The 23812-nt window shown below is 42.0% G+C and overlaps 2 protein-coding genes across 7 annotated transcripts in view; one reads left to right on the top strand and one right to left on the bottom strand.

The window, feature by feature from the left end:
• The window catches only part of SIK2 (salt inducible kinase 2), a 59585-nt gene extending 42743 nt beyond the window's left edge, over nucleotides 1-16842 (top strand). For 2 of the 3 annotated variants that reach the window (XM_074894943.1, XM_074894945.1), the window contains 9 exons: nucleotides 498-718; nucleotides 2189-2341; nucleotides 4675-4839; nucleotides 8085-8313; nucleotides 9035-9319; nucleotides 9500-9663; nucleotides 10698-10814; nucleotides 11501-11592; nucleotides 13175-16842. In XM_074894943.1, the coding sequence (XP_074751044.1) occupies nucleotides 498-718; nucleotides 2189-2341; nucleotides 4675-4839; nucleotides 8085-8313; nucleotides 9035-9319; nucleotides 9500-9663; nucleotides 10698-10814; nucleotides 11501-11592; nucleotides 13175-13760 (2012 nt within the window). In that variant the 3' untranslated portion in view covers nucleotides 13761-16842. The remainder of the gene's footprint in view (nucleotides 1-497; nucleotides 719-2188; nucleotides 2342-4674; nucleotides 4840-8084; nucleotides 8314-9034; nucleotides 9320-9499; nucleotides 9664-10697; nucleotides 10815-11500; nucleotides 11593-13174) is intronic. The other variant, XM_074894944.1, reaches the window with a different exon arrangement.
• Nucleotides 1-23812, bottom strand: part of ALG9 (ALG9 alpha-1,2-mannosyltransferase) — a 126349-nt gene that overhangs the window by 44355 nt on the left and 58182 nt on the right. The gene's annotated exons all lie outside the window — the stretch shown is intronic.

Below are 23812 nucleotides of genomic sequence, written 5' to 3'. Positions count from 1 at the left end.
ACCTTTGTTTTTGTGACCACTAGGGCAGAAATAAAAAAAAAAAAAAATCCAGACACTAACCCTAGTTTTGCCAATCCCTTGTTTTAGGAGCCTAGACAAGCTATTTCAAAATATGCTGGAGAAGGATGCTAATTACTCCCTACCACACCTCACAGAGGTTGTTTGAACCTGATAAGTTAATGTTGGCACTGTACTTAGAACAGCACAAGCACTTCCAAAGATGTATTAAATATTACTGTTACTCTCATGTGGGAGCTGTGTAGAAGGAATGGCACTGTTAGCCATACCATGCATTTAAAGAAGTTGTGGTTTTGTCCTTAATGTGACTTTTAATCTTGTTTTCAGAGATCATTTTAGCCTTCAGGAAATGTATTTAGCACAGAAGTCGGCTAGAAGTAAGGCAGTTTCCTGTTGTCATGCTCTGTAGTGGTGGGTCTCAGGTGAATATATGCAAGTGCCTCTTAGCAGGTTGGTAATTTTTTTTTTTTCCCCAACAGAATGTGAACATCTGATTAGAAGAATGTTGGTCCTAGACCCATCCAAACGGTTAACTATTGCTCAGATTAAGGAGCACAAGTGGATGCTTATAGAAGTTCCTGCACAGAGACCTATTCTTTATCCACCAGGACAGGAGAATGAGCCTTCCATTGGAGAGTATAACGAGCAGGTCTTACGGCTAATGCACAGCCTTGGAATAGACCAACAGAAAACTATTGAGGTAAAATAGACTCAAACAGGTATTTGTCCCTGAGGGGAAGGTCTCCTGTTTTGTTTTTATGGCTAGAATTCACTACCAGAGTTGCTTGCAACATTATTTTCTCAACAGTTAGGGGGAAAAAACCACAACAAAACAAAACTGGTGTTGTATTTTACCTGGTCAGACCCTAGCAAGGGCAAACATTTTAAACATGCAGTGCTGCTGCCTCCCTGTCCTACTGATGTCTCAGTCTGTGCCAGCAGACTGATCAGGAAGAGGAGAGACACGCTTCAAGAAAGTTTCCTAAAGATCATCTCTAGCAGAGAGAAGGTGCCTGTGTTACACAACCTGCAGGCAAAATGGTGTGCAGTAAACCCACAGACAGCTTCACCTGTGTGCCTTATGCTGGCCAGCCACACCCAGCTATTCCAGTCCAAGGCATCCTTTGCCCCTAGAGGAAAACATCCATGAAAAGGCAGCACTGTGCGAGAGAGGATGCCCCTCTGTGTCAGGAATCCAAATTAGACCCCATGGAAAAGAATAATGTGTTCTGGTCACATATCCCAGAACTAGGTACTATTCCTTCAGTGTATTAACTATTTAATTTAAACAAGCACACATTTCAAAAAAATGGATGTTGCAATTGCTTTAAGTTAGAGGATGCACAGAAATACAGTGTTCACTGTGTAAAAAATGGTAGCCCAACAGGGCTGCCTGTTACAATGGTGATACTTGCTGCTGCTTACAATTGGTCATTTCTAGAGATTTGTTAGTTAAGTCGATTCTTAAGTACAGAAGTAAAATAAAGGAGCCATATTAGGTCCCATGGTGTTAGATTTCCTGGGTGGGGTTGGGTAAACATTACTTGTCAAATGGAGAGAGAGGAGGGGAAATCAGAATGCAAAGTAAATTCATTTTTATCTTCTAAGAGGATGGAAAATGAAATTCAAAAAGCATACAAGCAGTCAACTGTCTCTGTCCAACCGTGCTTATTACCAAACATAAATCATAAATGCTAAGGCTCCCTGTGGAGTTGACAGTCATTTCCTTTAGGATGGTCAATGCTTTAAACCGTAGTGGAGGTTGGCAGTTTGAGTACTTTCTGCTAGAAGAGGCTAGTTTCTGTACTTTGCAGAGGCTTCTAGTGACTTGGAATGGCCAATATATTCAGGAGGTCCTGGAGCTTAGTCCCTTCTCCAGGTTCAAATCTCTGAGTGTTCAGAGTAGCACCTGAATGTTACCTACAAGTACTGTTGCAGCCCAGAACATACTAAGCACCTGTGAGCTTGCCACTAACCTATGGTTGATGCTTTTCTTTGCCTGGCAGTCTGGTTTGAAACTTTCTCAATTCAGAACAGTGTTTGCCTACCCCCCTGCCTCTTAAATATTTTTTTTTTCCCCTAGAGGGCAAGTCTTTCTTCCTAGTCTCGTGGAACATAAAAGATAACGCATATTTGGCTGCACCCACACTTTCATGCTTCTCTTTTTCAGTCTCTGCAGAACAAGAGTTATAACCACTTTGCTGCTATCTATTACTTGTTAGTGGAAAGACTCAAATCACATCGGAGTAGCTTCCCCGTGGAACAGAGACTTGATGCTCGTCAGCGTCGGCCAAGCACCATTGCTGAGCAGACAGTAGCCAAGGTAAGGCCTCATTCCTAGCAGAGGTGGGCTTAAGGTTGTGCAAGACATTCTTCTCTTTCAAAATGGTGTTTCTACACAGATTGACTTAAAATCCATTGCTATTTTCTCATTTCTATAGTATGTAGACTTGCAGTAACATTTCGGAAAGACATTTTTGGATTTGCCTCTTGTCAGAGCTGTATGATGACAAATCAGTTGTCTGGCATGCCTCCTACAACTGTTTGTGCTGTCTCCTCCCCAACACCCCCCCCCCCCTTCAAAAAAAGGGCATTTGGAGGGGATTGAATAAGTTTTAAATGAGAAAGGGAAGTTGCTTGCATTCTAAAACCCAAAATGCAAACAATGGTTTTGGCTCTAATGGGTATCTGTGTGGTTTGACCTTAACTCCCAGGTTATTTCCCAGTTAAAGGGGAAGTACTGTGTCTGTGCTTCTAATTGGAACGCTTCCATTTTTGAGAATTTCAAACCTTTTGTGGGGACATCATGGATTAAAGTGTTAGAGAAATACCATTTCTGGAGGCTGTGCAAGAACTGGAACATCTTTAATGTGATTGACAAGTTGTTGAATTTATGGAGAGCTATGCTAGCATGGGGACTAAAAGCATGCAGGCTCTACTTAGTGTTATAAACATAGTCACTCTAAAGGGTCTTGTTGAAAATAAAATTACTTTCTCCCCTGCTGTTCTCTAGATATGCTTTCTGTCTCCCATGAAATGAAGCGTGACAAAGAATAGTACAGAGGTGCCCAAAACATTAGGATCAACCTATCAGGTTAAGATAGCGGTTCATTGTGATATCTTAAGTACCCAATAAAAATATCGTTGTCATGAGACTCTTAATGGGTCAAGAATCAGAGATTTGTTCCTAAATAATGTAATTTCTTTTAAGATTTGCACCTCTTTTTCCTCCTGTGGCCCAGCAAGAGCCCAGTTTCATGGGAGACTTCGCAGCACGGCTGCAAACCTCTAGGTGCATAGACCCATATGATGACTGACTGATTTAAGTCTTAAGGATGTCACATGTATTTTATCAAGAGCAATTCTGGGTGCTTCTTACCTCAGGTACCAGCCCTTCCATTGCGGAAGGCTGCCCACTTAGCATCCTCTCCAGTTACACTGACTGATTCAGCACAGGCTCTAACACTATTCAGGCTGCTTCTTCCCTAATAATTTTCTTCAGAAAGAAAGGTCATGTACTGTTTGTGTCTTACTCCAGTACTTCTTAGATCTTTTTTTACATGTTCTTTTGTTTCATTAAGATACACAGACACTGTATAACTTTTGATTTCTATTAATGCCTAACTGGAAACATGAAAGACTTGGCCTAAGATGATGCAGATTTATTGTGGTCTCAAGTAAATATTCTCTCAAGTTCACAGCCTCCTAGGTACTGTATTGCTGCTGTATAGAACAAGTGCCCAGACTCAACTTCCAGGAGAAATCACAACCGTGCTGATCCTTTTTTGCTTGAGACAGCAAGACACTATTTGGTTTTGGATTCTGTTGAAATGAAAGCCAAATCGTTTCAGCTATGAAAAGACAGATCCTGGAACAATATGGCTGACAAAGATTCAAACCAGCTATTTTCTTCAATAGTAGTTCTAATGATAGAAAGACACAGCAGTCCAAAGCAGATTATTAATTATAAGATGTATTAAAAGCAGGTGGAGACAGATGAACAAGGAGGAAGAAAAAACCTCCTAGAAGGTAGTTCCTTATTGTACTTCCTCAGGACTGCAAGCAATCTTGCAGTTACCCCGAGTAACAAGATAATTTGTTTTCACACATGGTGGCACCACAGGCTCCTGTATAAGGCTACTTGTTTCCCTTCGGACAGGCGAGCTGTGTGGATGCTGCACTTCAGGAAATTAAGGTTAAGAAACAGTAAAAAGTGTTTTCTTAATTCTGCCATGCTTGCCTTCCCTGAGGCACCTCTCTCCCTTCAACAGTGCTCCCTCTGTTAAAATACCTTCTTTTAGATCCAGCCTGTTCTATTCTCTCATGCTATTCTCTCAATACATGTTAGAAAAGTCATTGAAACTAAACCTATGCCTCATGGTAGTATTAAGGGGTTTTGTACTGAATATAAAAAGGATCAGAAGTTAGAGGGCTAGTAAGTACTCAGCTTCAGTAAGTAGCTAATGAGATTTGTTGGTGTGTGTATGTGCTGTCTTTAAAGTCTAAAGACTAAGAATGTAAAATTCATCAAGAATGAGGAAATAAATCCTATGCTTCTGCTTTGGAAATGGGCTAGGTATTGTTTAGTTTGTGACTTTGTATGTTGGTTTCTGCCTAAAACTGTTCTCGTTTTTGAGTTCTTAAAATCTTTTTCAGGCACAGGCTGTGGTACCCTCAGTTAACCTGCATTCACAAAATGCAAGGTTGTTGCAGTCTCCAGGTCTTCCCTCAGCTTCAGGAGCAGAAGCCTTTTCATTCCCTCCATCCAGCTGCCAGGGAGAGACAGCATTTATGGAGGAAGAAAGAGTTGAGACACCAAAGGTACAGTTTAAAATCACCCTACTGTTTTGTCAGAAATCACTAAGGCTAAAAAAAGATTGTTACCTTTTAAATTACTGCCTAGTAAAAGCACAGCTAGTGGTAGTAGCTGTGGCTCTTCAATAATTAATTGAAGATCAGTTCCTTCTGACAGGGTAGAGTTCATCATCCTAGCACAAAGCACTGTGAAGTCAGGGCCAGAGCATTTGGTAATCCAAACTAACGTCACTTCATTGACCTTGGTACACCTCCTGTGTCTTGACACTTGCAGGTAGCTGAGCTGCAGGGCCCTGCTGCTTCTCTGCTTTCAGTAACCTTTTCCTCAAAGACCCAATGTTCTCAACCTGCTCCCAGGCACTTACTCTTAAGCATATGCTGTCCCCAAAACTCTGGTCACCAGCAAGTTCTCATTTCTGGGTAACCTCTCAGGATAGACAGCAAGTCAAATACAAAGACCTTTTAGGATCTAAACACTTGATTTGTTCATTTTCTTGTACTAACTAGACAGGCACAATGTGTTTTGTTTCCCTAAATTTAAGTATTCTGAGTATCAGAGTTCTAGGTATTCCAGATTCTTTTTCTTCTTCTCTTTTGCATGTAACTCGCAAAAGCTGTGTCTCTTTTTGATCACTAATCTGCCTCTGGTGTTCTTTGCTTACATTCCAATCTTAACCACAGTCATCTGTGAAAGAAAAATCAACCTACAAAAAGCAGGTTTTCTACTTCTTCTCAATTGTATTTTTAAGAGCCCTAAAGACTCATCACATATAGCTTCTAATACAAAAGGTTCACTGCTGAATATCTAGAGCAATGTACTCAGCTACTTATCCAGAAATTCAGACAAATGAGAGCAGGAAGGTATAGTGGAACCTTAACCATAAGCTTCCATTGCCAGCTAATGCAATTAAAATACCATGCACTTAAAATTCCATATCTCCGCCCATTTCATAATAAGCCAGCCAAAAGAGTAAAATTTTTTTTTGCATAGTAAATAGCCAGCAGGACCTTCTGATTGTCAAAAACTATTAAAACTGCAGCATCTCCAATAGGTTGTAGCAGTTCTCAGCTAGGCCCTTTCTGTAACTAGGAATGCCTGTAAAATCTTCACTGGGGACCATGTGAAATTGCAGCTCTGGCTAATGGGTTTTGTTTCCTGTAATCAGACAGGAGGACTTTGTGTAGGCTTTCCACACTTCCACAGTTAACAGACTTAACTGAACTCAACTAATAGGATGTGAGGACTCCACAGCCTTACAAATGTATGGTTACAGCTTAAGTCTCTGCAGGGAGCTACAGGCTGATCCATTTTGCCTTGCAGCTTCGTGGTTTGTGACGATACTCTGCAGGGTAACAAAGAATAGGTGAAATACAGGGAGTTAGCAGTTAGACCTAACTAAAGCTAGTTAGAGGAAGGGGAAACAGCCTAAAATAATTACATTTATGAAGTATATTACGCTCATGAAACTTCTGTTTGCTCTCACATCACATTATAACTTTAATTTCAGCGTACTGTCTTTTGCCTGGGGCTGGCTAGGTGTTTGATTTCACACTTGCCATTTTGAAGCTTTCACTGCTCACTTACTGGTTAGTTACCGACACTAAGAGTGTGGCCCTGGTTCTTACCAGTTTCAAGTAACCCTCTGTGTGGTCTCTTTCAGCCGAAAAGCAAAAAGCAGTTCAAAGACATTTAGAAATTAAAATTGCAAACTTTATTTTGCATCCCCCTTTGCTTTTATAGATGCAGTTTGGCCACAGTAAATCAACAAATGGTGACTACAGCAAGATGTCAAGTTTACTTGGGAATATTCAGTGTCTTAAGTATTACAGAACATGTCTGCTAAAGACCGCCAAGCTCTGATGCATGTGCCGTGGTAGACTGCAGAGACCCAACTGCCCACGTGGTATTGGTTCTCTTTTTCCTTTCCAGGAGTTCAGTAAATAGTCTCTCCAGTGCTTTTGCTGCCAGATCAGTAGAAGTCATTTGAATGGGAGAGTCACAAATGGAAATTAAGGTGTGCAAGAAATTAAGCTTAAAGATATAATCCGTTTTTAGATATAATGCCATTTTAGAAGCAGCAGATCCAGAATTTTCCTGTGCAAGCATCAGCATTTTACTGATGCTCAAAATATTTATAGCTATTTCTTGATATGCTTTAAATATTTTTCTAGAGTACTACCATGTAGTTTGCTTGCAAGACCATTTGTTAACACCTACTGTTAATGCAGTGAAACTTCTTTTCCAAATACACTTGTTTTCAAAATACCAAAGGAAAGGTTCAACAGTTTTACATAAAATCACCCGTAGCAGTGCCAGGTTTTATGCTAAATGAATGTGTTGTTTCATCCATATATTACCCAACCTGATCTACGAAAACAGTAGGAATGACCTGTGCAACAGGACACTAATTAGAGCTTCTGAGGTATTACAGAACAATACCCACCCCAGAACTGCATGGTATGCAAGGCCGTGGTCCTCAAAACCCAAGTAGTTCCATATGGCAAAGAACTGGTTAAGGTACAGAAGGTTTCAGGACAGACTGATTTGAAGAATAAAAACAGAATTAACCACTATTCAGTATTTTAGGTTTGAAAGGTACCTCTAGTCCAACCTCCTGCTAAAAGCAGGTCTGACTTCAAAGCTAGATGAGGTTGCTCAGAGCTTTATCAAGTTGAGTGAATCCAAGGAAGGGGATTCCACAGCCTCGCTGAGCAACCTTTGTTTGCAGAGGAGCACCATGAATCAGAACAACTTTTGCTGGAAAGTGTGTGTTTATTGTATTATTCTTGAACACATCTCTGCAACTCTGCAAGAATGCTGCAGAATTAAATAAAGACTATTTTTTCATAGTGCTTATCTGAGCATGATAAATGAGCACAGTAGGTACAGTAAGGGGAAACAACAATATTGTACATTCCATAAATATTTTATATCTGTGACTAAGCTGGAACAGGTTTTTAATAATTCTTTTTAAAAAAGCAGCCCTGGAGAACACAGTACTGTGGAAATAAATAGTATTTAGATTTAGGGAGTAGAGTACTTGGTGTCAGTGGTGATCCTGCCTGGAGGGATTTGTTTGTCATGCACAATTCCTAACAAGTCTTACTTAGCTCGGTAGATTATAGGGGGGTTCATCAATTTTAAATATCCAGGTTGCCTTCAGTTCACATGATAGCAGATATTTCTTGCACTTTGGGGTGATGCTCTGTGCACATAATTGAAAGCTCTTCATCTTCCTTGTACCTTTTAGGTAAATGGCTGCCTGCTAGATCCTGTACCTCCTGTGGTGATTAGGAAAGGATGCCAATCACTGCCTACCAGCATGATGGAAACTTCTATTGATGAAGGAATAGAGACAGAAGGCGAGTCAGAAGAGGACCCTGCACAGGCACTTGCAGCCCTCCAAGCAGCTCGCTGTGGGAAGCGACGTCACACTCTGGCAGAAGTTACCAACCAGCTGGTGATGATGCCAGGCACAGGTACAGAAGTTAGCACAGACATCTCAAAGCTCAGTTCCTGCTCCCAGCACTCAATCTAACAAGCCCAGGATGAAAAACACTAGGTTTTAAGACTGACAAGCACAAGACAGAGTTTCTTCGTTTTGTTACTTATCATTTGCTATAAAGGCCAAAGAGAAAAAAAACCAACCACAAGACACCCCAAAACCTGCTGTACAGACAGTATAAAACCAAACCAGCAAATATACAGCTGGCTACAGTCACGTGCAACCCCAGCAGCACTAGTAAAGTCTGACACTTGGCTTGTTCTTTTTCATGTCACTAAATGTCCCCAAATCATTCATCCCCTAGGGATGCGCTGGCAGAGTAGGACAGTGGGGAAACAAAACCCTCTGGATTCTTAGGTAATCCAAAACCAGCAAGATGACCAAGCCTTTCAGCTCAGGCTACAGTCTTGTCAGGATTATCAACAGAAAAAAAAAAATACACTGAACCCTCCAAACAAGCCAGTGAACATCATCTGCATAGCATCTTATCGCTGCGATAATACAAAAACGAGTAGCAAATCCCTTTCTGGTACTGAAAGTGTTAAGTTACGATTACTTTATGAAACCTGATTTTTTTTGGTTTTCTCTAAGACAGTCACTGTTGGCAGGAATAACTTGAGCCTATGGCACTTAGTTTGCTTTGCTAAATTACTGATGCACTTTCCTTTTATTCTGGCTTTTGTTTTTTGTCACAGGGAAAGTCTACTCACTGGATGAAAACTCATCTCTGGGCAGTATTGATTCAGAGTATGATGTGGGATCCATTCAGAGAGAGATTAAATTCCTGGAAGACACCCCTTCCTTGAAAGAAATGGTGCTGACTAACCAACAAGCACCCAGAATGACAACACCTTTCATAGGTCTGAGACCTGCCAATCCAGCCATGCAGGCGCTCACCTCCCAGAAGCGAGAGACCCACAACCGCTCTCCTGTCAGCTTCCGAGAGGGGCGCCGAGCTTCTGACACCTCCCTCACACAAGGTAATGATAACCATTGCCATGACATGTTATGCCCAGGCACGGCAGTAAATGTACTCCATACACAGAAGCACCAAGCCACCTTGTGACTTGGTTGTTACTCAGCTTCTCTTATATTTGCTGTGCTAACCAGATACGAATTATCTGATTTTCTGACAAGGGTTTTGCTCAACTCCTCTCCAGGAATTGTAGCATTTAGACAGCACCTCCAGAATCTGGCACGAACCAAAGGAATCTTGGAACTCAACAAAGTCCAGTTGCTGTATGAACAGATGGGATCAGAAGAAGAATCTTCTCTGACATCAACTGCCACCCAGTTGCAGGACCTCATTAATAGTCCTCCGCAGGTACTTAAACCAGAACTCAAGCTCCATCTTTCAGGTGTTAATGCTTTGCGACAGATAAGGAGAGGATAAGGTATTCTGGAGATCTGAGAAGAGCTAATTTACAGCTAACATTCCCTCTTCTCCTTTCCATCTTCTGCAGAATAGAGAATAGGCATTTGCAGGCTAGCCTTTACCGTCCTCAGGGTGTCAGTGAGATGGCCGTGTTCGCTTTCCAAATCCAGCATCTTATTACTGCCTTTAATCTGAAGGATGTTTCAGATTTAACAAAGCCCAATAACATCTTTCACTGTTGGAGTCTGTCTGATATAATTGTAAAAAGTGCAAGAGCCGAGTGATGACAGCCTGATTTGTGTAGTGAAACGCTAAACAGCTTTTAACAGCTCTCTAGTTACTTGTTTCAGATGGAACAGGTAATGGGAATGTGAGTTTCTTTAAACCCCAGGAATGGAATAAAATGGGTAAGAAGTACACAGGCACTGTAAGCAACTAATGTTCCAGGTGCAGCCTGCTATTCTTAAAGCTCCAGCTGTTGCTTTCTGACTGCTGGAAAACTTCAGTTCTGACAACCACAAAGTTGTAATGTTTTCACAAGAATCTCTCACTTGATATAAACACGCTGCAGTGCCCATGTCAGCACTCTCCAGCTTGCTAGATGCCTGCTCCACGCTTCTCCTCTCCACCACTATTGAAAGCTTTTTGCCTTCTGTTTTGAAGCTGAAGTGAGCACTGCACAAAAGCACCTTCACTTTGGATGGTTTTCTAACCCTGTACATTTACTATTTCAGAGGGCAAGTCAGAAAATACATTATATACAATATCATTTTAGTTACAGATGTAAGCCCTTGCCATTTGGCAGCACAGGTACTTCAAAGCTTTGTACTTCAGGCTCCTCACCATGCAGTACAAGTGGTGAGTGACACCAGAGACCAGTCCGTGTGGCAACTATGAAACCTCTGTCAGGGAAATCCTTAAAGAAAGGGTTGAGGCAGAAAAGCCTTTTCTGGGGATGAAACTTGTTCCTCTTCTTTCTGCAGGAGGAAGCATCTCAGCAGCAGCAGGAAGCTGCGTCTGCTTTTCCTAATGGTGCACATCCCCCATTATTATCCAGACGGCAGAGCTTAGAAACACAGTACTTACAACAGAGGTTCCAGGTACCATACCTCCCCTCTACTGAGTTAAACCAGCTGCTGTTACCACACAGCAGACTAGTCTCTTAGATTTTATTACTCGGGGAAAAAAAATCAAAGGCTAAATTAGCAGAGAAACAGCGTAACTTCAAATTCAGCTGACTTTTCTTTTGTCAGACATTGACCCTAATCATGCAAAAAGACTACATTTCTGATATCTTCCTACTCAGTCTGTTACTGTATAGTTACAGTTATTAAAGCAATTTGAAGTAACTGCTAGTGAATACTTATCATCTGTGTTGCACCCCACAAAGATTAGGCATCAGCATCTGAGGAGCAACTTCTGACCCTGTGGGGCTTACTGCTTCTCCTCCCCTCCCCCCTTTTTTTTAAAAAAAAAAAAAAACAATTTTCATATAGTTTTAGTTTATAAAATTTTTTTTCCAGCTTGCAGCTTCTCTTTCACGTGGGAAGAAATTTTTCTGTGGACTTCTATGGTACAGTGTATCTTGCAAAGATATTCTTTGTGGAAGGGTTAGCAGCCAGTAAGCAGCAGTGGCTGTGGCTTTAGATAGTAGCTCTATTGACAGCTGCTGAAAATGGAGCTGGGCTGTTACACTGTCGTAAGGGTAGACAGTCTTCTCTCACCTGCTTTCTGGGCTAACGCATTAAGTCAAATGCAATTTAAAACAGCACTGCTTTTCTTGCAGAAACCCACTCTGCTATCAAAGGCTCAGAACACTTGCCAGCTCTACTGCAAAGAATTGCCCCGGAGTCTGGAACAGCAGTTACAGGAGCACAGGTAAGAAGCTTTCGAACTATGCAGATAAGCTTTTTATTTTTACTCTCAAGAGTAATAAAAGAACTGGAACAACCTTTGTCCACTTAGAAATTCTTCGAAAAACAAAATCTTTGCTTTAAAATTTGTAAGGACACAAGTCATTCTTTTAAAAGAGGTACAACAGTCCTGTCACGTCTTTACAAGTTTGAGCTCTTTATCAGCTAACACGACTAGGGTGCAGGTGAACCACACGCTTCATTTAGCACTAATGGGCATATAGAAGCAGAGGAGGAAACTACCCTACTACTTACGTTGCACTTAATTTCACCCTCATCCTCCCAACCACCCACTGTTTATAACCTACTTATTGCAGTATTTACCATAAGTCAGAACATGGATCTTGTATTTCTGCCTCCTGGGAGGCCCTGCAGTCAGTGAGGTATTTCCTGTCTCACTCCCATGACCCAGTAATTTTACAGTAGAGTAAATCACCCTTTTCTGGTCATGTAAGATCAGTTTAGAAGTGACACTCGTCTAAAAAAGTTACAGTAAAGAGTGAATAGATTTGAAGTGTCCTTTTATAACTGTACATATTAGAGCAGACAAGATTTTAATGGCCACATCAAAGGGCTGTAAGCTCTTTATGAGCTGATCATTTGGTAATCGTCAAACAAGTAAGCAAGATAGAAACTAAAGACAGTCCCTGAGTTTTGCAAAAGAATCACAGAAAGAGAAAGGAAAATAACCTAGTTACGTGCTGTCTAGAACAAAAGCACCAAGGAACAAAGGTATAAAAATACTACTCAATTTCAAGAAAGCATGCAATCTGCAATTACTTTTTAGCTTATGGCTGCTCCCAACAACTGTGGAGTTGATTAATCCTAATCAAGAACTGAACTAACAGTATTGAGAGCAGCTTGATGTACTTTTAAGAACAGGAGGTCTGCACAGAGAACTAAAAGCTGGGAAGCAAATAGATTCATTTTCTGAATGCTGTCAGCTTCCATCAGTAGCAGGTTTCCTATTTCAGCATGCTTTGGGAGTCAGCTGGCAGGAGACCTCCACTTTGACAAATTCCTGTGATACAACAAAGGTAGCTATAACCTTGCATTGTGCTGTAAATTACTGTTTGTAAAGAGTCAAAATCACAGAGTTTCATAAAAGTTCATAGGGAGCAGTGGGGTTCAGAGAAGAAGAATATGGGGGGAAGGAGACTTGGTTCATTTCCGTTAGTAGCCAGCAATACTCAAGTCTTCAGTTTCACAGCGTGAAGCTCCCAGGCTTATAACACAGATACAGCACATCTTATTCTTAGCAAACAAAATTAAACAATGCATGGGGTTAACTTAATTGCACAGGAAAAATTCACTAGGCAACTCAAAAGGTTATCAAAAGGAGATTTACAAACTCAGCCTCTGCACATTTGCTGAAAGGTGAAGATTCTGGTCTGCTGTAAAACTTAATAAACAAGATTGCCCAGGAATTTTCCAATTCTGTACTTCACTCCCTGCTGGAACTGTTTGAGTGACTAGTGTGCAGGACTCCTACTGCACCTTAACACTTCAAAAGGCAAAAATAATTGCTGTTTATGTCCTTGATTCAGGCTGCATCAGAAGCGACTCTTTCTCCAGAAGCAGTCCCAGCTGCAGGCCTATTTTAACCAGATGCAAATAGCTGAGAGCTCATACCCAAGGTCAAGTCAACTGCCACTTTCCTGCCAGGAGGAGCAACAACAGCAGCAGCAGCAATCAACCCAGTTCAGCTTGCAGCAGCCTCTGAGCCCTGTGATGGAGCCTTCCTCAGAACAAATGCAATACGACCCCTTCCTCAGTCAATACCAGAAGGTACAGTTGGATCCACTGCCACCCTCCCAGATCACCAGCTCATCACGGTTGTCATCACCGGTTCAGGTGCAGCAGCCACCACAGTCCTTACAATATTCGTATCAGACTTGTGAATTGCCTGTTGTCACCTCTTCTGAGCCAGACTACACAGACCAGTGCCAGTATTCCATGGACCCAGCACAACAGAGCAGTGTAGCATTGCCTGACAGCCAGAACAGCTCAGCATCTCATGAATCCCAGTCAAACTATGATGCATTAACCCTCTCGGAATTGCCTGGACTCTTTGATTGTGAAATGATGGAGACTGTAGATCCCCAGCACAGTGGCTACGTCCTGGTGAATTAATACCATGGGGTGACTAACATGAGAGTGGAAGACAGAACAAATGGAGAAGCATGTGAATTTTTGGTTTTTGTTCCTACCCCAAAGTTCACGGTAAATTTTCACCCCTTGAATTAACAGGGGAACTAAAAATCCACCTGACTGGAGAAAAAAAAAAAAAAAAAGCAGGAAGTGGCAAGAAGTGTTTGGCCACTAGCTCCTCTTGCTGGTGGCAGGGGCTAGAGAACAGATAGTGCAGTTTCATCCCACAAAGAACTAGTTTGCATAGAAGGAGGCAAAAAAAGTGAATTTTAGAGGAAGGAACTAGCGCCTTCTAAAAAAATTGGGGAGTTTGTCAACATTCATCTAACATTCACTTGGAGAAATGAGTGCACATCATATTGTACTTCTTGACAATAAAAGCAATAGTTTTCATTGAAATTCAGGGTAGCTTTGGGTCTATGCTGATGGCAACTGTAATACTCTTGAAACAGTAGCGTGAGGTGGAATTAAAGGAAAGTTGCACTTTGGCATCCAATTGCTGGTTAAGCTACTGATCTGGAACTACTCCATAGCAAGTGTCTGAGGTCACCAGGCATCTCAGGCAGCCTCCACTTCCTCCTGCTAGCAAGGAAACAGTATTTCCCAAGCCTGCCAAGGAACTCAAACTCTTCCACTAAGGGAAGCTTCTGGATCTCTGCTAAGTGACATCTTGACTCTGTCAAGAGATACCTGGAACTGACACAGGGCACCACAGTGGTTTGTAGAGACCTCTGGGTGGGGATCAGAATACTAAAGGATAAGCTAACAGAGAGATAGCAGGTAAGAAGTACCATGAGAGAAAAAAAAAAATAAATCAAGAGCTATAGCCAATGGCATTTAAAAAAAAAAAATCCACCTGGGTGGCTTTTGAAATCAACCCTTTTGCAGGCTGGCCTTTGTGGAGGGCTCTGTCTTGGAGAAGTTCCAATCACTGGAAAGGATCCATCTGTCCTTCTGTTGCATTTTAAAAACAAGCAAACAAACTGTGTTTTGAATTTGCAGTATGTGTTGCTGGTGGTTTATTGAGCTTTGTATATTTGGACAATTATTTAGGGTTTTAGAACTTAAGGATAAAAACAATGAGCTTAAAAAACCCCCTGTGAAGTGATAGTGCTGTGCCTTTTTCAGTTCTTTATCAGCCTATATGCTTTTTCTGAAGAAAGTAGACAATACCCCATTTATATCCTTGCTATAGCCAAAGTCCCTTCAGAGCACATGTTCCACCATGTGGAACATAATGTTTAACTTTCTTAGTGTTTTGATTGTTCATGTATATATAACATTGAAAGTATTACAGCAATATTTAGCATCACGAACTGTTGATGTATCAACCATTTCAAGAACTACTAAACTCAACAAGCAGTTGTGTGTCCAGAACTTTCAGTCATGAAATGCAAGTCATAGGAGGATTGTTTAGGAATCTGCAGAAAGTTTAGATCTCTACTTTGGGTTTCTAAGTATTGTGGGACATTCCAGGATGACAGACAAACAAGGCTCACAGCTAGACAGTTCAGCCCTTTTCTGAGCAAACATTAAGCACAATTGCAGATTCATTAAAGCACAAAGAATGGCAGAGGAACTGTGCTGATCACCTATGTAGAAAACACCACTGTGTGTGGGAAAGTTTGGCGAGGAGGGTCTTTGATACTACAAATATGAGGATGTAGAAAGGTGGACAATCAGCCAGCATTTACAGCAATAAGACCATATTTAAACGTGGAATAGTAGGCTTTCAGTCACTGCGTTGGGGGCTGTGTGAAGGAGGGAGGAATAACAACTGCCAGAAGGCGCCTTGCTTCCCGTGTACTACACTTGGAGAGGCAACTCCTATTGCTACGTAGCCTGCTCTGATACTGGTCCAGTTGTGCAGCTGTACTCAGTCCATAAGTGCTCAGCTTCTACCTCTGGTATCACAGTGATTCTCAAGGCATCACCAAAGGAGAGTTTAAAAACAGGGATCACATCCATACGCTACTTACGTGATACAAGATTAAAGGAGAGCTTTCTAGCCCTCTTTAATAGCCAAGATGATAGAAAACCTGAGATAAAAACCTTATTGTGTGTTTTCCCTCCAAAAGGAAACTTGACTGGCACAGTAAACACCTATGAAACACAGAAACCCCTGTGACCCCTTAAGTGACTAACAGAGGGAAAGAGCTTGACAAATACTGCAGCAAAACAGACCAGGCATTTCACTACTGCAAAAAAAGGAAAAGAGGCAACAGTGTCCCATCCTTTCATTCCTTCTTCCCTACCCCACAGCATAACGAACACTTCTGGAATTTTAATATCTGACCAAGCACTCAAGGAACTGTGCAGTGAAACGGGCTACACAACACCTATGGAGACAGGCCCAGTTCTGCTCCAAGGAGCTGGGTTACTGCTATAACTATAACCACTTCCTTCCCCATCCAACTCCAGGATACTGCACGTTTCAGGACTCAAAGATCAAAGTAATTCTGTTCTTGAGTCCTGCGATTCATTTATCAGAACGTGTCAACTAGTCTAAGCTCCTTTGAGCTTTGCAGTGCTGGTAAAGGGGAAGTTACACTGTTCTTTAAAGTAGTTTAGACCGACTCTTCCCCTCAATCAAAAGCATATTTAACATTTCATGTAATTTCCTTAAAGCCAGTTAGAATAAAAGGCTTCTAATGCCTTCTAATATGGCAGAGTATCCATTGGGCACCACTTCGTACTACTTTGAAGTGGCTTTTTTGTTCAAATCTGTAATGTCTGACATTAGAGAACTGTGTACACTACTGTTAGAGAAATTACTAGCTTTATCTTGTATTACAGACTCCTTTGAAGAGACTTTGGTGTGATGTATATGGGGTAAAAATTTCATATGGAGAAAAGTGCAATATGTGTGTGTGTGGTACGTTCTTTAATGTATTTTTTTAAGGAGTTAGAGGGTTTAGTCTCTGCTTTGGGATAAATGCACTAGTTTTGTGAGCTCCAGTTTGGCAAGTTCATCTGTAGTATTTACATGCAACTGATATGCTGGACTCTGTAAAGCAATTACAGTGTATTAATACAAAATAAAGAAATGTGTATTTCATTTTTAAATCCCTAGTGAGCTAAAGCAGCCCCTGCCTCTCTTGTTTCCTTAGCAGCCTCTTTACATATTATATTGAGGTTATTTTCTCTCTGAGGCACCAAGCTACCAATGACAAAAAAGAAAATTAATGTCTACTGCAAAAACTGGATTTTCTAGACTGAAGTTTACTTCCCATCATTGACATACTTGGGGTAGTTGATTCCACTGACTTTTGAAGGCAAATATGAATGGACAAAGGATTCCAATAGCTTCAACAAAAAAAAGTTGCATCTCTTTACTGCCTGCTGTGCTACAGAATGTCAAACACTTCAGGACCATGCCTCCAACACAGGCAAGGTCATCTGTCAGTGGTGTATCACCTTGACTTAGGAAGAGGAATGTTATTCCCAAAACTACTATCAGTTTTGACATTCTTCCACATTAATCAGTATACACTACCCAACAGGTGATACAAAAGCAGTTTAATTCTGATCATATAATGCTAAACCCTAGGAACACTATGTGAAGGGTTCAGGGGCTTGGGTACTGCCAGAGGGAATCCATCGTAATTTCCCTAGAGGTGTAATCACAGCGTGCCACTACATCATCCCATGCTCCACTGAGAAGTACCAGTCTGAATTTGACCAGAAAAAGTACTTACAGGAGGAGCTTCTTGGGATCAGAATTATTACCTCACAGAAAGAAATGAGATTTTTCTTTTAGACATCATAGTGGAACAGTTTCTCCAAGACTCCCAAGTTACTGTGAAATTCTTGAGGTTACATTTTTTTTGTCCATCTCCTGTTACATCAAGTGCAATTAAAAGAAGATTGTGTTCACAAGAAAGATCTGCTTACATGCTTTATCCAACCTTCCACATTACCTTTACCTGTAAAAACATTCCTTCTCTGTACGTCCTCTCAATATTTGTTTTAGCAATTCTGCAATAAAGCAGTTTGGGACAGGATGGAGGAACCTCAAAAAATTAAAATCAACTCTTTGCTGGGAAGAACTCCTCAATTTCTCACTAGAAGAAACAGACCCAAATAAAAACACTGTCCTAAACTGTTTGAATTAAACTCTTCTCTGTAGATAAAAGGCTGCAAAAAAAATAGGAGAGGTCCCTTTTAACAGCTATTCTGCATACCTTAGGAGCAGTTGTTAGGGAACTGAGAGCAGGTTTTTTGAAGTTCCTTAGGTAGACTGGACAAAACCAACTGGATTAGTACAACAGGTATGGTTATACCATGCGGTGTCACTTACAACGGTTGTATTTCCATAGGTGTACGAGACTGGGTTGGTTGCAAATAGGTGTCAGTACCACATGTGGATTTTACTGACTGTTCCTAAATTAACAGAGTTTTGGAAGGCTACTCATGCTACAGCAAGTTACAGCTAGGTCCTACTGAGCTAGTTATGCTACCAGCTTCCAGGAGTCCGTATTTCTGCAGTCCACATACACATTGTTTAAGGCAGACAAAAGAATCAAGGCACTGCAGTCTTTTGTAGAGACTGGAAAACTTCATGCCACAAGATTGTTACGGTACTTTCCACTTTCATTAATAGAAAACTCATTCAAAATTAATTCAGGTGAGATCAAAAAACAGGAGGCAAAGTTGAGGAAAATTTTTCTTCTGGGGAATCAGAAACAATAAGATTACCTATGTTTTCAGCTCTCCCTCTGCTCAGACAGCAAGTTTGAATGGGCCTGGAAGAGACCTCCCGAGAAGAAAAGCCCCACTCCCAAGAATAGAAGACGACGTAGATATTCAGGAATTGCATCCTGTGAACTACTTTCCTTAAAACCTTTCACCCTGATCTGCGGGGTAATAATAGGCTTACTTTGACTTAGCCTAAGACAATCTAGGACTTTCCTCTTAGAAAAGAGGCTTCCTTCCTCTAGAACTATAAGCAACAGCAGTGAAAAATTCATCTTACGCCGTTGCTTGAAACATTACACCACTGTCCTGTTGAGGGTGAAAACTGAAAGGGAACTGTATCTGTTCTCTGGTAGTTTAGGCAGAAAGTTTACCTTCACAGAGAAAATGGGCAACTCCAGAAGAGGCTCTGTTGAAAAGCAAAATAGCATGCTCTTCACAGAGGGAGCATCAGAGAGCAGAAGATAACATATGGAAGAACTGTAGTGTTTTCCCTGGGACTGCAACAAGTTACATGACATAAAAGGTCATGATGTGTGTGTATATGTGAAAAACATCTCACCAGCTCTTTTCTCAGCATCACTAGCAACACTTGTGACCCTCAGGGTTTATCAAAGAAACCCTTCCAATAGGAAGAAGGGTGTGATGCTCAGAGATGTCAAGCAAAAATTAGTGTAGTACCCAGCAGATTCACTTATTCCACACCAAAACTGCTGCATTTGTGTAGCAAAGTCAGATACAACTGGCTCTGGGCAGCTGCAGCTGAGCAGTTGGTATGATGCACTGAGACACAAGACACTTTGCAACAGAATTAGTAGTTTGGTTTGCAACAGTACTGACCAACTGACTGATCACCTTCCACATTCCCATGAATCAAAAGTGCCAAGAAGCCTTTAGACTGTGCACTCGGACAGGATACCAGTAATGCTGTGCCTTAACTCTACACCAAGCTCAACACATCCAGTGTATCTCTCTTGGCTGCTTTCCCACATATCCTGCTCTTCTGCTGACATCTAAAACTCCCGATACAGTCTTGGGCAACAACCCCAGTGAGAAGGGTGAAGCCCTGTATCTGCCTGCGTGCCCTGCTCAACCACGGGCCTCAGCCAGAGATCACAGGATGACTCAGGCTGCACAGAGACAGGCACTGTTGGTCACTCCTCCAACAGCACCACAAACAGGCTACATGCAGGACAGGAAAAAGGAACGCAGACACACTTTCCCATACAGACATAGTCTTTCACTGCTAGCAGTCAAAGCAAAACCCAAGAAGGTCACACCTTAAGGGGTTACCTCAACTAACCTTACAAACTGTCTGGAAGACACTTCCCCTCCCCCCAAGGCTAAGCCCTCCTTATCCCAGTGGAGACAGGAGAAAGCCCTCCCCCTCACTGGGATAAAGTCTGACTTACAGACTAGGTCAGAGCCTTTAAATCCCTTTCAGAGTTGCAGAGCACAGCATTTCTCTGCTGGGCCTCAGGCCAGCAGAGCTTTCCTTTTCAGTGTTATCTGGCTGACAGTGCTCATTTAAGTCCCTGGCAGATGGATCAGCAGCAAGGCTATCACAGGAACACAATACACACGAGGTAGCGGCCGACTATCAGCACAGTTTATGCGTGGGGTGAAATCAGAACGCGTACACATCTCTTCTGCTGATTAGGCTTTTACAATCTGAGGGTAGCTTTAAAACTGTGTCTGAATTCAGTGCATAACATCTCTGTGGGTGTGAGCTTCAGCCTCTGTTCACCTTGCACTAGTGTCCCAAACGCATTCAGGATAAGCCTTGAAAAGCTTCATCCCCAAGTCCTTTTGGTATAGAACAAAGCAAGGGGGGGGGGGGAAGGTCAGTTGAAGGAAGAGTGGAGAGAAAGCCCATGAAAGAACTGGTGCATTAGAGAGAAAGGGTGAGTGTCTAGGAGATGGTTGCAGGAGTAGATAGCCCAAGATGGCAAATACTCTCAATGACAGCTCAAAAAGACACAAGCCCTCACCCACACAAAAACCTGCTCCTCTGCACGTACAGAGCAGAAAGGACTTCTGCAGACCAGAACACAGACACATGGCCAGAACAGCGATACAGCCAACAGCTGGAAGCTTTAGTCCTGCGAGGCTTCAGCCAAATCTAGACACTGTTCCTCCTAGTACAGGCAGATTTGTGTACTTGGATAGGTGAACAGCACCAAACAGCAACAAGGCTACATGCATCTACCTGGAGCTGTACTGACTTGGGCACTGGAAGGACACACCTCCCCAGCTGCAAAACTGTTGGCCAGTTTCCTGTTAGAAGGCAGGAGCAGGTTTGTCAGCTGAAGTCTCCCTCCCTCCCCAGCTCTGCTTGCCGAGATACTAACTTGGGATTATCTGAAATATCATAGACAAGCTCCAGAGCTCAGTGTAATCTTCAGATAAACAGCACTGTCCAGTCCTGTGCTACTCAGAGGAACACTCCACAGCCATGCTTCTTCCCAGGTTGTGTTGAGCCCTCCACCACCTACATGCAAAGCCTGCACACAACACCCATGCTGGCTTGCACTTTGCTCACACGTCAGGGAATTGTGACACCGGGAGCCAAACATTATGGCACTGACAGGAGTCATCTGCTTTACAGCAGCAGCCAGTGCAGGACCGTTTGCATGCAAATACAAGATAGTTTCCTTTCTACAGCTCCTCCCAAGAGGCAAACTTTCTCCCACAGTAAAACATCAGGCCCATAAAAGCAAGCACCAAAATAATAAATGCTTCAACTGCTCTTGACAGGTCCAACACCCTGCAGCACAAACAAGGACAAGTTTTATTTCATGCCTACTGCTGAGCATACCTTCATCTAACCCTTGTGAGGTGGCAAATGCAATCAACAAAGCAGAGCTTGAAGAGCAGTACGCAAGCCTGGCAAAGCTCTGTTGCAGGCCACGAGAGAGACTTTGGAGATTTTATCTCCCGATGATATCATTTTTTCATTGGCACTACATGCTTTTTAGATTCAGTTCTTCTGGAGGCTGAGTTGAGAAGGGGCAAAGGAGGAGATGAGGGGACTATTCCCCTCCTGCTGCCCACTGTCTAGAGAAACGTGACAGAAACATGAAGGCTGATGTGAATGGAGAATGAATGGGAACATCCAGGTGTCAAAGCACCAAAAGGAACACAGTGTGGGAGAAGGGCTTTAAGAATAGAAGGTGTAGGTGGCATCTAGATTAACAGGACATTTGGATCCCAGCACATGGTGAGTTAATCCTGACAGCTCACAGAATAAGCAGGGGGGTAGAGGACTGAAGCAGATTGAGAGATTGATCCCCATTAGCTCCTAAAGGGGTTGAAAAGTACAACCCAAACCAGCATCTCACCGCCAATCCAAGAGACATAAGGAGGATGCCATAGGCATCACCCCTGTCTTCCACCTCCATCACTGCAAGGAATCCTGACCAGATCACAAGGATACACACATCTCAGTTCTTATGAGAATGTGGGCAGGGGAGTACAAGTGAGATCAAGTGTATTTTAAATTGAAATCATTTTCCCTCTTGTAAGACCTTATATTGTTGCAACACTGTTTTCTATATTAACTGAACAAGAACACAAGGCATAGGTGGAATGTGTGTAGACTTAATTGCTGGTCAACACAAAAGGGAAACACATTCTAGGCTTTATGCTATGGCTGGTTTAGGAGATTTAAGAAAAACAAACCAGCCAATCTTATCCTAATGGCTGTTATTTCCAAATAAGAATGGAGCTGATGGGCAGAGGGCTGCATTAATTGCAAAACTCAATTCTATTTTTTTTTTGTAAGTAATCACCACATCAAATAGCAGCTGGATCTGCTTAAATAAAGAGTTGGCAGTCAAGTCAGATGTGCACATCCAGAAAGGCAGAGGGCTGCATTGTGGAAATTAGCTAGTAGATCTGAAAAGGCTCAATTAAGTTTATGTTCACACACACAAAAAAAAAAAATTGCAAGGACTCAGGTAATTTATCCCCAAAATGGACAGAGTGGGTAACCTCTTTAAGGGTTCTTCAAAGATGTTTCTGAAGGAACTGATCCAAGAGGAGGAATAACTGGTAATGGCTGTTAGTTTGGCACAACAGAAACAAGAAGACCAAGGCAGACAGGAAAAGAAGGAATTGATAAACTGATGTCATAACATGTTACATGATAACTAGAAAAAGACAAGTTAAGTACCAGTGTGGAACAGCTTAGATAGAAACAGGTGCCAAGAGATCGGGTCCAAAATTGAAATGTGCAGAAGAAGAGGCAAGACAAAGACAAGTCACCTCCCTGTGCCACCCCAGCAGGCTGTCAGACTGTGTGCACACTTACAAGTACATCTTAAGTGGACAAAAACAGCCCATGGCAATGAATATTGCCTGGTAGCAATTCCATTTTTGGAAGGGTTTCAGAGCCTTCCAGTATTCCTGTGTGAGAAATAGGAGACTCTGGTGTGTGTTTGAAGTTGACACCCAAAACACCCACAATCTACAGGCTAAATGGCAAGGCCCTTTTGTAAATATAAACAGATGAGCCTCTGGCATTTAATACAAACCCTCCTTATAAACAAATACCACAGGTGAAGGAAGATGCAAGAAAGAAACTGGAACAGGACCATCAGCAGAGGCAAAAAACACATAGGGAGAGGGGAGGGAGAAAAAAAAAAATCCGATGTGAAAGGTTCACCAGTCAAGGGAAGCTCGTTCTCTCCCGGTGGGGATGGATATGCCTCTTACTGTAAACGGCAACTGCAAAATAACGAGTGTTTCTGCCTCCACTGCTTTAGGGATTATAGGAGGCGACTGCAAAGCATCTGTACTATTGCTCACACCAAGATACAGAGAATAACACTGTGCCAGTGACTAAGGTTTCCAAGTCTAAAGAAATATACTCTTTGTGGACTAAACATGATACTAACCTTGTTTGTACAGGTTATTTGATTCTCAGTGCTTGAAAAATCAGTAGAAAAAAGAGTAATTATAACAGATTATGAACATCCAGACAGACTAAGAAATTTTAGGTTAATCTGACTGTAAAATCCCAAGACAGAGTGGAAATTGAAACCAGGGAAGAGACATGTCTAGCTCACAGTATCCTCTATTTTAAAAGGCCCCTAATGAAAAGTCAAACCTGCAGTTTCAGCAACAGAGAATACCATTCAGTGCCAGTAATTTACTATCCACAAACTGATATCAAACAGCAAAACTATGTGTTATGGTAGAAGCTCAACAAATTTTACCAAAAATGCAAAGTTAACCCTGGGCACTTGGAGAGTAAACAGTGCGGGCTGGGAGGGGAGTAAAGATTGAGAACCTGAAGCTTGTCAGCTCCTAAAGGGGTCATCAGGTATATCCAAAAC

The sequence above is a fragment of the Strix uralensis genome, chromosome 26 (assembly GCF_047716275.1).
Source record: "Strix uralensis isolate ZFMK-TIS-50842 chromosome 26, bStrUra1, whole genome shotgun sequence".
Lineage (NCBI taxonomy): Eukaryota > Metazoa > Chordata > Aves > Strigiformes > Strigidae > Strix > Strix uralensis.
This window is presented reverse-complemented; position numbering and strand designations above follow the sequence as displayed.